This window comes from Puntigrus tetrazona, chromosome 2 (genome assembly GCF_018831695.1).
Source record: "Puntigrus tetrazona isolate hp1 chromosome 2, ASM1883169v1, whole genome shotgun sequence".
NCBI classification, from domain to species: domain Eukaryota; kingdom Metazoa; phylum Chordata; class Actinopteri; order Cypriniformes; family Cyprinidae; genus Puntigrus; species Puntigrus tetrazona.
In genome coordinates, this window is record NC_056700.1 from 1,559,776 (window position 1) to 1,575,436 (window position 15,661).

Sequence of the window (15,661 nt, forward strand, 5' to 3'; positions counted from 1 at the left end):
ATGTGTGCTGGCAATTTATTTAGTTCCAACAGTGCAGTTTCTGAGAAACTCAAAACACTGAGCATTACATGAGTGTGAAATAAGCATCGCTAAAGATTTCTGTGTTAACCCACAATTTAAAACGTTTCAGAATAATGAGAACGTGTCATAACTGTTAAGAACATCCATCCAGTGTCTTGATCGTGTTTACCTGCGGTTCTGTCACGTTTAAACTTGTTCATCATGTCTGATATGAGAATAAGTGTGACTAGAATTTAGTAAGGAGAGCAAATTTTGTGTAACTAATTGTTACTATTAAGGCCATAAAAAATATTAATCTCACCACCACTGAATACCAGTTTTTTTTTTTTTTTTTTTAGAAGGCACATGTGTGACATCAGCAGCATGAAAAAAATCTAAGTTTTCCTTCCACTGTGAGTTCAGGACCTGTCACCATCGTAATAACAAACCTCTTGGATTCTGATTGCTAGGTTATCCTTTCCAGATTGGATAAGTGAGATGAATCAGCTTCTGATTGGTGTGTAAATTTCTAATTCGATCCATGTCTTCTGCTGTTAGTGTGAATCCAAAAACCTGTGAAGTAATTAAGAAACTGAAAATATATATTTAAAAACCCTGTAATTTAAATACTGAAACTGGTAGTTTGAAATCGTCTTTGAGATCATCCTTCATACCGTCACCTATTAATATCCCATACATAATTACCTTCAGATATAATATCACGTTTGATCATTTTGCAATTGAGCTTCAGGTGGTTTTCCAAGCTCACCTGAACAGGTGGTTTTCTTGGAGATGTGGTCATTCCACATGAGTTGGGTCCCAGCTCACATGTCTCCCATCATGCAGCAAACTCAGCGCTGCCATGTCTGAATCAGCCAAACTGAACCCAAACACCTGAACAGCACAACGTTATGAGTGCAAATTCAAAAAAAGGATGATCTCAAAGAGAAACGATTAACGGCTTCAGTCACGGTGCAAACATTTAAGTTGTATTGTTTACTTCTGTGGATGTGGTTTAGTAAGTGGGGAAAATAAATTTGCGATATGTCTAAATTGCATCATTCAGCTGATTACAGTAAGGTTTGATTAAATTGTATAACATTGTTTTCTTTTGCATAAAAATAGCATCTTTAAGACCGAGATGAGAACTTACTTGGCAGTTTTCGTAGACCCTTTCTGGTTTAGTGGACTTTGGAATCGTGACGACTCCATTCTGAAATAAAACACAACCTAAATAAATGAGTAACATTATAACTGCTGCTTCTAAGAAAGAAAAAAAAAAGATATCAAGAGCAAAACTCACAGCTGGAAGATGATCATTGCATTACTGTAATGTGTAACAGATGGGACGTTTAACATATTATGCAATTATAAAGTGTTACTGGATACTATGTGACTCATAACCCGCTTTCATCTTAGTTTCATATGAAGAGTAAAAGATCTGAAGTTAATAGGAAACAGGCATTTAAGATTTACGGCTTGAGGGCGAGTAGTCGATTTTCATTTTTGGGGGAACTATCCATATCAACAGCTGGTGAGGATCTGAAGAACTGTACCTGGATGCTCCAGCGGATGCATATTTGTGAAGTGCTGCGGCCGTATTTCTGGGCAAGCTCCATGACTGATGGATGAGTGAGAGCTTGACCTTTGGCCAAAGGACAGTAGCCTTCAAAAACAATATTCTCCTTCCGGCAATATTCAACCAGCTCCAGCGGCTGCTGGAAGGGATGAAACTCCACCTGCAAGTAAATCAAACACTTGTTAGCGACTTGTGCGTGTTCTTTTTACATTTTAACAAGGGAGCATTTTTTTGTTTTAAATTAGACAAATTACTGACAAATAGGCAAAACCTAGGATAGTGGCAAAAAAAAATACCTGATTAACATGAGGCACAATTCCAGCATGATCCTTTAACTCGTCTAAGTGATGTATGAGAAAGTTACTCACTCCAATGGCACGACACAGACCTGCAACAAAGGAGAGGGGACGTTACCTACAAACTATCATTTCTAAATTATAGAATTAACCTAAAAAAACCACGGACCTTCATCATAAAGCTCCTCCAGAGCTCTCCACGTCTCTGCTCGAACCTCACGACTGGAGACGCCTGGCACCATGCAGTCCGGCCAGTGCATCAGATAGAGGTCTGTGAAAAGAAGTTGATTCCCTTTGGCTGTTTACCAAAACCCGTAGCACCCCTCAAGCCATAAAACTCAAAAAAGTCCTTTACCTAAATAATCAACCCCCAGCCTGGCACAGGAGTCCCTGCAGGCTTGTTTGGCGCTCTGGTAACCGTAATCTCCAGGCCATAGTTTGGTGGTGAGCCAGAGCTCCTCTCTTGGTACTCCACCATCAGCCACGGCTTTCCCCAAAGCCTCCTCACAACCATAACGCTTGGCTGTGTCTATATGCCTTATGCCGCACTCCTGCAGAGCATAGAGCACCGCTTCATGACTGTAACCACCAACATGAGAGGTTCCTGAGGAATAAGAGGACGGTAATTAGTAAATGCTACTTAGATTTAAACACTGAACAGTCGTGCTTTTTGTACGTCACCAATTTCGGCATCACTAACAAAAACCTAGAAGCACGGAAGTGTTCCCAAACACTGCGACTAGCTTGATCTCACCTAAACCCAGAATGGGAATGTTGCGTCCATTGGACAGCGGCACAGTAGGGCAGCTGCTAGGGACCTTCGGCATAGTGCAACCTGCGGCTCATGTGCTCTTCTGGAAACCCTTGTTACATGGCATAAAACGAATGGAGGTATAATCAGTAACCGAACAGATTAAGGCTGGACGGGGTAGTGCTGCGACTACGGCGCATGCGCACATCACGCAGTGGGTCGCTGGCTCTCTACCGCCCTCTGCAGGACAGAACGCGAGTTTCTGTAATATCCAGAAACTACGAATAAAACGGGGATATTTGTTAAAACTACCTCAACCGATATTTTCTCCACTTTAAAGAATACGCCGCGTTAACGAATCGTTCTTTTGAGTCAAATCTTTTAAATGAGCTGGCTGAACTTTGCCGCGAAACTGAAAGAAAGGGGTCATTGTTGACTCGCTGAATTAAAGAAACCGACAATAAACACAATTAATAAAACACAACAACAACAGAAACGTCGAAATAGTAAATACAAGATATATATTTCTCCGCCCTCAACCTTCTGAATCGCATTTTGAAGTGGTTCTTTACTAGGAACCGACTCACTGCTGTTCACTATAAGAGGCTCAGTGCGCATGCGCTAGAAAGTAAACTTCCTTCTGGGATCTCATATGATGGGAATACAATGAGGTAGTTGTTGGTTTATCTCGTTTCAGAATGTTAATCTACTCATACGTGTTATTGATTACTAAATGCTTGCGTTAAGTCGTCGCACGCAGCGTTTGCTAGTCTTCCAGCCTTCAAGCATTAATCAAAATGTTTAAGAGTCGCACATAATAGTTTGCACTACAAACTGTTATGCAGGTATTGGCACGTTACTCTCTGTTCGGTGTGTTTTCTCCGCACTGAACTTTGTATTTGGGGTAATAAGCAACTTTTAACGCACCTGGAACGTTTGGAAATTGAACTTGCAGAGAAATGGTCGGTGAAACTGTCCGAGAGTGCGTTCAGTTATATAGCTACCTATAATAAAAATGCTTATCCCTTAATAAGTTCAACCAGTGAATCCGGACATTGATAATTATGCAGATGTCAATTGACAATGTCAATCAATCATTTTTATTTATATAGCGCTTTTAACAACACAGGTTGCATCAAAGCACTGAACAGTATAAAGCAGAAGAATACAATGACAGGGATGTATAATGACGAGAGTGAACAATTTGTTATTAAATGCAGAGGCGGTCTCTAATCAATTCGACGATAATCACTAGAAGTTAAGTGTCCCCAACAAAGCAAGCCAGAGGCGACAGCGGCAAGGAACCAAAACCCCATCCATACAGAATGAAAAAAAAAAAAAAAAAAAAACCTTGGGAGAAACCAGACTCGGTTGGGGCCAGTTCTCCTCTGAGTCTGGGACAACCACGTACCAAGTTTTTGAGTTCTAATAAAGAAAGAAAAGGAACATGAAGCGTGTTAAACCACCTCTTGTCTTCTCAGGATTCGCTGGTGCTGCTGCAGGTCTTTGGGCCGAGTGCGGACACACTTCATCATCGCCTCTATACTGTTGCTGCTTCTGGCTGGAGTCTCTCTGACCTTCTTACTGCCTAACAATGAGGACGGCAGCATTCTCCGAGAGCTCCGTCAGAGCTCCAACCACTCGGCCCCTCTACTGGACCCCGAGGATAGTTTTACTATTATCATGCAAACCTATAACCGCACTGATATTCTCCTCAAGCTCCTCAACCATTATCAGGCTGTGCCTCGCCTGCAGTGCGTCCTCATAGTGTGGAACAACCCTAGCGAGTCGCCGCCCAGGAAACTGTGGGATGAACTCGGCCCCCACCCGGTGCCTGTCGTCTTTAAAGAGCAGAGCTTCAACAGAATGCGTAATCGCCTGCAGCCTCATCCCGAGATCAGGACTGATGGTGGGTGCGTGATTCTCACATGAACAGGAGGTGATTCGTCAAAATGATTTCTTAACCTAATCACTTTTTTCCATGTAGAGCCAATAACAAAGACTGCACACAGTAATCAAAGAAATTATTAAAACATAAATTAAAACACGCAGTTTTTTTTTAAATTCATTTAACAGGCACAGGACTGATTAACAACACTGATTGTAAAAAATAAAATGTCAAAATATATTAAAATGCTTATTTAAATATAGAAAGGGAATGGCGATCATGCTCAATGTTATTATATTTTAAACAACTTCTTGGTGATGAGTAATACAGAGTAGTTTGAAGGATATTGCAAAGATGAACAAAGATTTAAAATGACAATTTTTATTTTAGGGCTACACTATGAACTTTATGGTCTTGTATGGTCATCAAATTATTCTTGTTTTAAATATGATCATATGCTAAATATTTGAAATATAACAATTTAGGGGGTGATAATAATTTATGATGGTCTTCTTATTTTGTTCAGGAAAAAATGACACATTCTGAAAAAAATGTGATGGAAGAAAATAAGCTTTAAAAAATTAAAAATGTAAAAAAGTAGTTTTGTCTTTGACCCAAATGCCACAGATTATTTTTGTTTGTAGTATGTGGACAGAATGTCGAACAAAACAAACAAAACCTGAAGTTTTTTTCCCATTTATTCTGGTTAAACCATTTTTTGTTTTTTAACTTTATGCTATGCAAAATTATCTAAATAAATCTAAATGCACCGTATAAGTCATGTTATGTGTCTGAATTGCATTTTTATTGTACAGTATTGTTTTCATTAATACGACAAAAAAAATCTAATTTGAGTTTGGTATTTAATGTTGGTTTGAAACAAACATTTGAGATCCTTTAAAGGGACCGTTGAATCAAAAATAGAAATTCTATTATTTAAAGCTCATGTAATTCCAAAACGTTTAGAGCAGTAAAGAAGACATTTTAAAGAAAGGTGGTATCCAAACACTCTTGGTGACCATTGACTTTCCACAGAAGAAACTATCGTGTTTTTTTTTGGTCATTGTAGTTGTGTTTGTCTTTGAGACCGTGCTGATGTTCTCGTCTTTCTTCTGGGCAGCCGTTTTGATGCTAGATGATGACACGTTGGTCAGTGTTCCTGATATCAGCTTTGCCTTTTCTGTCTGGAAGGTGAATAGTAAACCTCATCTGTGCTTTACTTGTGTTTTAAACGCTCTTTCCAAAAACTTCAGAGACACTGAGACCCTAACTTATGTTTTATTTTGTCGTTATAGCAATTCTCAGATCAGATTGTGGGTTTTGTTCCACGTAAGCATGTGAGCACAGCATCTGGAGTGTACAGCTACGGCAGCTTTGAGCTTCAGGATCCAGGACAAAGGTGGAGGTGACAGGTAAGATGGGGAAGACTGCAGCTTTTCCAGGTTGAATTTATTAATAGGAATAGAATTTAATGCGTGAGGACTTTTGCAATGGCATAGTCAAATATCAAACAAACTTTTATACAGGTCTGCAGTGGTAAATGTGGGTGAATATGTAGGGAGTAGAGGAAGGGGCTCAGCACACAGCCTTGTGGTACGCCAGTGTTGAGAGTGATAGTGGTGGAACAGATGTGGCCTGACCTAACATGCTGAGGTCTGTTGGTCAGGAAGTCCATAACCCAGTTGCACAGTGAGGTGTTAATGTCCAGATCTCTGAGTTTGGTGATTAACTTGAGACAGCTCTGGAGGTATGACCGTGTTGAATGCTGAACTGAAGTCAACAAACAGCATCTGTGCTCAATGGAAGTATTTTTATTGTCCAAGTGTGTGAGCAACAGAGCAGCTCCCATACCAGACTGTGACACAGTGCAGTGCGATGGAGACTGCATCCTCAGTGGTGAGCCTCCTATTGCCTTGATAGGCAAAACTGGATGGGGGTCCAGTCCACAATGGAAGGCAGAGAGTCCTTCAGATGTGACAGGACTAGCAGTCTCGCTCAAAGCACTTCATGCAAACGATGGGTGTGAGTGCTACAGTCGGGGTGAAGAGGGAGTAGGGTCGTTTAGGCACACTGGGCTAGAGATAGTGGTTTTGGCACTGGCACAATGGAGGTGGATTTGAGGCATGTTGGCACAGCTGCATGGGCAAGGGACATGTTGAAAATGTCCTCGCTTGATAGGCAAACTGGTGGGGTCCAGTGTGGAAGGCAGAATACCCCAGCGAGCTGCTCTGCACATGCCCGTAGTACGCGGCGTCCAGGATACTGTCTGGTCCAGCAGCCTGGTCAGGACAGCAGCCTAGCGATGGGTGTGAGTGCGCGCGTTGATCTGGCTTAGTGCAGTGTAAACCTCTGAGGAGGTGAGTGTGATGGGTGGGTCAGGGGTTGAGCAGGGGTGATCTTGGTGACCGTTTCATTATTATCTTGGTGACCCTCTCAAAGCGAGCATAAAAGTCATTAAGCTCGTTCAGAAAGAAGACATTAGGTGCTGTGGGGGTGGAGTGGTTGGGCTTGTAATCACTGATGGCCTGGATGCCCTGCCACATGCGTCGAGGGTCAGAGTTGGAAAAGTGCTCCTCTAACTTCAGCTTGTAGCAGTACTTGGCCTTTTTGATGCCCTTCTTCAGATTTGCCCTGGAAGTGCTATAGGCCTGTGCGTCACCTGATCTGAAGACAGTGTTGCGTGCTTTCAACAGAAGGCGCACCTCCTTGTTCATCCATGGCTTCTGATTTGGGTATGTGGTGATCTCTTTCTGGGTAGTAACACTGTCTATGGTGGTGTTGATGTAATCCAGAACAGAGGAAGTGTAGTGGTCTATATCCGTGTGAGAGCCACAGGTAGCCTGGGAAGCAAACATACTCCAGTCTGTGTGTTGAAACCTGTCCTGGAGTGTGGAGTGTGGAGGACTTTGATAGTCCTCACTGATGGCTTCACACGGTTGATGAGGGGGGAGTACTTGGGGGTGAGGAACAAAGAAAGGTGATCCGATTGTCCTAGATGGGGAAGGGGGGTCACAGCATAGGCTTCAGCCATGTTTGTGTATACATGGTCCAAAGTTCTGTTTCCTCTGGTGTGACAGAAAACGTTTTGGTGAAATTTAGGGAGGACTGCCTTCAAGTTAGAGTGATTAAAATCTAACTTGAAGGCAGTCCTCCATTTATACGTATGTGTATGTAATTTTGCAGATAACTCATTCCACTGTTCATTTCAATTTATCTAAATCAAACTGCAGTCGCATTATTTTGATTTAGGTTAAAAAATTATTTAAAAATACAACTAATACAACAAAGCATAATAAAAAAAAACATGAGAAAATTGAGTAATCTCTATATAATTATAACATTGGTTTTACAACATTGTTGGAATGTTGAATGTGTTTTCCCGTTCCCGTAGGTATTCGATGGTCCTGGTGGGTGCAGCGTTCTTCCATCGGCGCTACCTGAAGCTGTTCCAAGAGCAGCCGGGTGAAGTGCACGCTCTGGTGGACCGAACGCAGAACTGTGACGACATCGCCATGAACTTCGCCGTGGCACGCCACCTCTCACAGGCGTCCGGGCTAGAGCGGCCCTCCGGGGTGTTCGTGAAGCCCGTGGACATGCGCAATCTGGAGAAGGAAGCCAGCAGCGGGTATGTGGGCATGTGGCACAGAGCGGAGCACATGCTGCAGCGCTCCTACTGCCTCAACAAACTCGCACGCATCTACGGGAACATGCCGCTCCGCTACTCCAACATCATGATCTCACAGTTTGGCTTCCCCAGCTATGCTAATCACAAGAGCAGGATGTGATGTCAACACATTTTAGAGACGGGTACAATCCGAATTATAAGATATTAAATCGTCTTTTTGGACCCATACCATCTCATAATGTACAAATGTACATGTCTCCAGTAGATGGAGTGATAAATTTACTGCCTTCACCTTTACCAACATAGTATAATGTAGGTGTTTTTTGTTAGATTTTTTTTTTTTTTAAAGCTAATTATTAAGCTGTATTATTTTGAGGTTGTTATTATTATTATTATTGTTATTATTTATTATTATTATTATTATTATTATTATTATCAGCATCAAAAGGTAAAAATATAGAATGTACTTTTAATAAATAATTTAGCACTCTTAAAATTCAAAATACTACAGCATTATAATTAGTTGAACTGTGACAAAAATATCTGCAAAAGCATTATTTACCTTTGATTTTAGCTTGTAAATAATTCTGAATAAAACAGTAGAACAGTAAAATTTATGGTAAGCATTTGTTTAAGTGTGTGTGTGTTTTATATATATATATATATATATATATATATATATATATATATATATATATATATATATATATATATATATATATATATATATATATATATATATCTTCACATAATTTTATTTTATTATTTTTAATTTTTTTGATTTCCAAGCGGTTGACCCAACAGTACAGTATTAAACAGTATTAAAAAAATTAACTATAAACTACACAGGATCAGCTAGATATATTGAATCATTTAACTGTGGCTAAATGGAGAACCATTGTAAGTACATAAAAGAATAAAGCAGTGTTTGATCAAAATATAACATGCCAAGATAAATTTCCAGAGAGCAAGTCTAAATCTTCTCACTATTGTTTTAAAATATGGGTCATGGCAGCAGGAAAGCAAAGGAAAGGAAGTCATACTTACTTTCACTTATGAAAGGTTCACTTTTCATGGTGAAAGTAGCAATGACTTTCTTTAGCATTTTGTGAACTTCACAATCCAACGATCACAAAGTTGACGTAAATGAACATTTTGTTGAATTAACTTTTAGAGCATTTAGTGTCATTCTTGGACTCTAAATGGTGGAACACAGTCTATGTGGCTGGTGACACATTTGTGTAGACGATCCAACGTGGATCCAACCCACAGTTTACAGCATTTTTCTTTTTTTTTGACACCGCTGCACTTGAAACGTCATTGTTGGTGAGCAATTTTGACGTTTGGAAGTGTGACAAACTACAAAAAATTTGAGCGTGGGCAAATGTGCCTTCCTGAGATGTCTGTGATCGTGGTTTCTAATTTAATCTTGTTTTTAAAAATCATTTTCACATGTTTTTGATAAGGATGCAGGAAGGGTGACAAGAGCTATTGTGCATAGAAGCGCCCAAAACATAATGTCTAATACAACATCATGTGCACTTCTAAGCGTAATTGCTTTTGGCGCCCTTCCTGCATCCTTATCAAAAAAGAGTGAAAATTGACTTAAACAAGACTAAACTAAAAGCCCGGATCACAGACAGATCTCAGGAAGGCGCATGAGAGATTTCTCGTGATGTTAGAGCTCAGTCAACACCTACTTAATACTGTACATACATCACAGACGAAACGACAAGGACAAACGTCAGAAAACGTTTTGTGTAATTATGCAATCAGTCCAGTTTCAGTGTACTGGGCATTTCCACAATAGCAATTTAAATCAAGACCGTCTGAAACGGCTTTTGTTTGTCTGTCGTTTTGGAACACGAGATGCTCACCGTATTACACTGCAGCAGTACATTTCAACATTTAAGAGCGTTGGATCAGGATCGAAACTTCCCGTTGAATATACGATCGCAATAACCGATAACAGAAACAGGAAGGGAATTAACAATGCACGTAACAATCACAATCAGCTGGTCGAACGAACCCTAAACACATTTTTTGCATTGTTTGCAAAGTTCATGCATCAAAGTTTGAGCGAAAGAGTTTCCAGTTAAAATAAAAAGAAAATTCAAACTTTTTTTTATTTTTTTGGTTCCATTTATTTGTTGTTTAATACAAAAAACAGTAATATTCTTGCAATTGAAAATAACGGTTTGAATAGATTTTAAATTGTAATTTATTTTTGTGGTGGTAAACCTGAATCTTCAGTATCACTACTCCAATCTTCAGTTCAGATCAGCATCACTATATATATATATATATATATATTACACGCACACACACACACAACTTTTAATACACTTTTTTTTTTTTTTTATAAAATAAAATAAAGATTATAAAGAAACATTTCAGAAATATAAAGTTGAGTCTGTTTAGTTGAGTGTGATGTTACTGGAGTCTTTCTTGACTTTCTTTCTGCAGTGTCTGATCAGCAGTCCTGCAGCGGTCAACAGCGACACTGACCCTATAGTCGGCAGTATGATCACAGGAGGTCCACTTTGCTCCGTATGTCTTCTTGTGCTGCTGGATTAAAAAGAGTGGAAAAAAATCAAGATTGGAAAAAACATAAATCTAACTGGAATATTCCATGAACTGGAATATTTTAGTATATCACTGCTATAATTTTCAGTGATGTATAGTCCTAAAAAAAGGTGTTTTCAGTGATGCCTTTATTTAATTATATATATATAAAATAATCTATTTATATTTATATATATATATATAAAACATTTTATTTATTTTATAAACTTATTATAGCACTTGCTTATCATCACATTTTTGTTGCTTTTGATTGCCTCTGTAGTCCTCATTTGAAGTTCGCTTTGGATAAAAGTGTCTGCTTTTTTTTTTTTTTTCTTTTTTTTTTTTTTTTTTTTTAAATCCGTTTCACCTAAAACTTTCATACTCAATGTAAGCCGGTTACAAAACTGCACCTTGGAGTGAGCGCAATCATATTTAGGGTGCTAGTAACTTCTTACTAGTAGCACACAAGATATTTTCACACTGGATTCAAGGAGTATGGCAAGCTGTTTTAACGTAAAATGTTTCCAGTGATAATCGTTTACTGAACCAAAAGCTAAGGGTACACTTCTATGCCATTTTCTCAGCGTTTCGAGATGGAAAAGATAAAAAATTTGAAGCCATCATTCACTGTTTTTGTAAGGGAGTATTTTGAGAATTCACTGGATTCATGGATTCGTCCCTTTCTGACCAAGCACTGGGTTGCCAAAATCCCAAACTGGGTTGTTTTCAACCCAGCAGTTTTTACAGTGTATAGTGGGAATGCACAGGACTCTAGTTTAGGGTAATCTGTTATCTTTAGTTTGTCTGTTAAATTCTACTGTATATCCCATAAGACGACAGGAGCTAAAAAACTGAAGGTCGCTCCTCATGATAAACTTGATAAACAGCCAAGTATTTTTGTTATACATGTTATGTATTCACCTTGGACTGTAATGTTGATTGTGCTCCTCTCAAAGCCAAACTCATTTATTGCTTCACAGATGTAAATCCCTGCATCAGTTGTTTGGACTGATGTGATGTTTAAAAGCACAGCTGATTTGTCGGGATCTCCTGTTGCAATGGTCTGGGACTGTCTGTAAAGCTTGAGTTTTGCTGGCCTGCCGTCTGAAGAACAGAATATGCTTATGCTCTCTCCTTCTTTAGGCTCCTCTTCATGGCTTAACTGGATTCTAGGGATGTTTGGAGGACCTGCATTTAAAAACAATTGGTTACAGATCATGGCCAGGTTTAAAATGATTAGACAAGACGGATGATTTCATCACGAGTTAGTTTACCCACCTACAACGATGACTTTTATTCTCGCTTGCTGGCTTCCCGCACCATTGCTGGCATTACACTGATACCAACCAGCCTGAGACCAGGAAGCATTGTTTATGATCAGCGTGTGGTTATGACTCTGGAGTTCAGGCTTATTCTCTAGTTTCCACCATGAGATTGTTGGTTTGGGGTTTCCGTCTGCGTGACATGCTATCTCCAAGGGTTCGCCAATCTTTACCAAAGCATTATTACTGGAAACTGTTATAGTCCCTGGACCATCTGGGAATGAAATGTTGAGTTTTCATTGATGACACATGAAAAGTGAATCAAAGGGGTCATGAAGTGGTCACGAGAGCCTGAGAACAGAGTACTGTCGTACAGCAATCAGTTGCTTCAGCGTAAACGACGATCCCCTGGTTATTTTTGGCAATTTTGAACTTCTGTACAGACGTGCCACATCCGATCACCTTATTGTACTATAAAAACATCCTGTAAGTTTCAGGAAATTCAAGGAATATTTTTTTCAGAACAAAGACCGTTCACGACCCCTTTCATTCATAGTTAAGCTCAGTGGACTACACTTATGACAATATTGATTACTACTAACATAATCTCTATTTTTAAAGAATACAGTGAGGAAGAAGTATTTTGGGTGCTAAAATAATGTTTCAATACTAGACGTAAACGATATGCGTGTTAACTATTTATGTGTGATAAATCATTTCATAACCTTCTGTTTAAAGTTGTAGCCAACATTGTAACGCCTACAACGATTTAAAAGATAACGAGCTTCTTTAACGGAAGAATTGATGAAAGTGTTATTAGAAGAATCGAAAATCTTAAAATGAAAATTGTCCCCACTGTTATTGCATCAAAGTAATCTATATTTTTGTTGCAACATTATGCAATAAATGCTGTTGTTTAACCTGAACAGTTAGTTCACCTAAAAATGCAGTTAAGCCATATTAACAAATTTTTTGGAGTAAATAACAGAAATATCCCTTTTACTGATATCGAACCCAGAATATATAACGCTGGAGTGCGTTACTGAACAACTTACATTCAGCAGTTGTTGTTCTCTCTTGCTTGACGAGGCTGAGATTCATTGTTGCCTTGCAACTGATATTCTTGCCCAGATCATCAACAGAAGGTGTGTAATTGTACACAAAGGAATAATTCTGAACGTGGTCTAAATGTTCTACTTGCAGTCGGTCCTTATGGAGGACGGTATTTCCTCGAAGCCACTCAACCTGAAACCTTTCCGGAGGGTAAATGTTGTGGACTGTGCAGGTAAGCTTCTGGGTTTGGTTTGCTGTCAAACTCTTTATTTTGGGCACTATGGGATCTTCTGGAAATGCTGCAGAAAACACGGATAATCATCACAACAACATCCACAGTTTACATTTTTCACAATCTGTTTAGATAATTATAGCTTTAAACCAAAATAATAATAATGATAATATCCCAAATATAATTACCGGAGAAAGAGTGTTATTGTTAATTTTAAGGAAACATTAATGTTTACAAAAACATCAGCATTTGATAACACATTCTGGATATTATTAATATAACCCTTTTTCGATGTTATTAGCCTTATGTTGTGGTCTGTGCTGTTTGCAATACTTTTTGGTCAAGTATTTGCAGCACTTTCTTTGTAAGCCATAGTTCTTTTATTTAAAAATTCTATTTCTGTATCGTTTACTTTGTCCCAGATGAATATGACTTTCTTTCTTTAGGTGAACACGGATTTTAAAAAAATAATCCATATTTTCCAGTCCATACAATGCAAATGGATATGCCTTGAAACCCTCGCAGCAACTAAAATAAATAATGCTAGCAACATTAACAACGCATATGCCAAGCCAGCTAATCCCAGGAGAGTACCTAGACCTAGTTGTAAAATCAGGATGTAATTGCAAAGACCATGCACAAGTAAGCCAAGGTTTCTATTTTGAATTGCTCCATTAGTTTTCTGCATTAGATAGTCATGCAGCTCTTGTGCTTAAGTATTCATACCCAAATAAGGCTGGGAAAATAAATGTTTAATCTTTCATTCAAAGATGATTTTGGGGTGGAGTATCCATCTATAATACTCATAAGTCAGTCAAAGTACATCAGCAGCTGGTATAATACTGCTAATTGTAAGGACTAATAATGATAGAGTTTTGCAGTTGAAACAGCTCCGATTTATATTTAGTCTAGTACTAGGTTTAAGCCTTGTCTGTGAAATGTTTTAAAAGCAATAGAATCTATTAGAAAAACAGACCTGTGGTAGTTGCAAAGTTGCTGTGTGGTTCCTAGGGTACTCAGGTTGATTGCTAGGGCACCTGGGGTAGTTGCTAGGTTGTTGCTGTGCATTTGCTATGGTACCTGGGGTGGTTGCTAAGGTGTTGCTATGCGGTTGCTAAGTTACCCAAGATGGTTGCTAGGGTGTTACTAGCATGTTGTTAACAAATTTCTTGCCTGATTAACTTGCTACTAACATATTACCAAAATTAAGTTACTAGCATGTTTCTAGCATAATTAGCAAGTTACTAGGATGGTGCTAGCATGTTTCTAAAATGATAATCTTGTTAAAACCAGCGTAGACTGGTTATCTTAGCTGATAAGCCAAAAAGATGAGCCAAAAAGTGGCAAAAACCTTCAAACCACATTAAAACCAGGCGGAGAGACCAGCCCACCAGCTTAGGCTATTTTTTTCTCAAAGCAGCAATATATACTATAGCAAATACACCATAAGACTCAACTCCCTTAATGAAAGTCTATGGGATTTTTGGTGGTTTTGATAGTCTAGGTGATGAAAAAGTCGGATCAGTTAAAAACTAAAATGTTTGGTGGTTGTAGCCTAAAAGCTATGTAACAGGAGGAGATACACTTTAAAATTTAGTCTCAAAAGAAGATAACTTTCTCAAGTCAACTTAATTAAAAGCAACGTTGGAATAGGCAGAAACAAAAAATAAATATTTGGGATATTAATATACAAGCATCATTGTACATTTATTAGATTAGTTGATAAATGAATGCCAGTGATGTTTAAAAGTAGTGTAAAGACAGCCTGCCATATCCATGAATAACTCATTAGGAGTACAGCTGAAATTTTACTTACAGAACATTTGTATATTTGCCGTTTTCTCTCTTCCTGACGGTTTCATCGGACAAGTAGCTTTGCACACAACTTTATTACTGTGTTTGACAGAGATGTTCCTGATCAGCAGACGGGAAACATTCTGCTCGTTTTTAATCTCTCCACCGAGAAATTCATCCAGTGTTGCTTTCCAGATGAAGGTCACATTAAACGGACAACCGCTCACTCGACAGGTCAGCTCCAAATCCTCACCAACATGAATCACAGGATTTGATGGAGTTAATTCCAGACTGAAATCATTTTCTGCTGTGGGAAAAAAAATGGGCGCTGTATTTCATAATGAATTACGAAATGTTAAAATTGCTTAAACAGAGGTCATCTTACCTGTCATCACGCTGAGAATATTAATCCACAGCGCAAAACTGATGCATTTCACTCCACGCATTTTTCCGCCGTCGTGTTTCACTCATTCAGCACACAAATTGAGAAATAACACGGTGGACGATGTTGGATATTCCCACCACGGCTTTTTTCCAACCAAGATACCGATCAGCCATCCCGCCTATTCCTTTTCACTTTCTTTTTCTCCAAACAAACATTATCCACTTGGCT

The 15,661-nt window shown here is 38.9% G+C and overlaps 3 protein-coding genes across 6 annotated transcripts; 1 reads left to right on the forward strand and 2 right to left on the reverse strand.

Annotated features, from left to right (window-relative positions):
* Position 1: 1 nt before the first annotated feature.
* On the reverse strand, positions 2-2,838 carry zgc:110366 (uncharacterized protein LOC550476 homolog). 2 transcript variants are annotated; one of them, XM_043255403.1, is made up of 8 exons: positions 2,630-2,838; positions 2,231-2,479; positions 2,045-2,146; positions 1,876-1,967; positions 1,557-1,739; positions 1,154-1,213; positions 770-894; positions 2-573 (listed from the first exon to the last, which is right to left on the reverse strand). In XM_043255403.1, the coding sequence occupies exons 1-7, from the start codon at positions 2,700-2,702 to the stop codon at positions 799-801; spliced, it is 855 nt and encodes a 284-aa protein (XP_043111338.1). In that variant the 5' UTR covers positions 2,703-2,838; the 3' UTR covers positions 2-573; positions 770-798. The 2 variants fall into 2 exon arrangements, with proteins under 2 accessions (XP_043111338.1, XP_043111347.1); XM_043255412.1 differs by lacking the exon at positions 770-894.
* Positions 2,839-3,229: 391 nt separating this feature from the next.
* Positions 3,230-8,767, forward strand: extl2 (exostosin-like glycosyltransferase 2). Its single transcript, XM_043255388.1, is given in 6 exon segments — positions 3,230-3,297; positions 4,108-4,535; positions 5,635-5,705; positions 5,810-5,905; positions 5,907-5,926; positions 7,906-8,767. Coding segments are annotated over 6 exon segments (1,014 nt in total). The 5' UTR covers positions 3,230-3,292; the 3' UTR covers positions 8,300-8,767.
* Positions 8,768-10,505: 1,738 nt separating this feature from the next.
* Positions 10,506-15,636, reverse strand: vcam1a (vascular cell adhesion molecule 1a). 3 transcript variants are annotated; one of them, XM_043224486.1, is made up of 6 exons: positions 15,434-15,636; positions 15,071-15,352; positions 13,025-13,321; positions 11,986-12,243; positions 11,629-11,895; positions 10,506-10,707 (listed from the first exon to the last, which is right to left on the reverse strand). In XM_043224486.1, the coding sequence occupies exons 1-6, from the start codon at positions 15,492-15,494 to the stop codon at positions 10,667-10,669; spliced, it is 1,206 nt and encodes a 401-aa protein (XP_043080421.1). In that variant the 5' UTR covers positions 15,495-15,636; the 3' UTR covers positions 10,506-10,666. The 3 variants fall into 3 exon arrangements, with proteins under 3 accessions (XP_043080421.1, XP_043080412.1, XP_043080403.1); XM_043224477.1 differs by having other exon boundaries at positions 10,506-10,704; positions 15,071-15,355; XM_043224468.1 differs by having other exon boundaries at positions 15,071-15,355.
* Between the last annotated feature and the right edge of the window lie 25 nt (positions 15,637-15,661).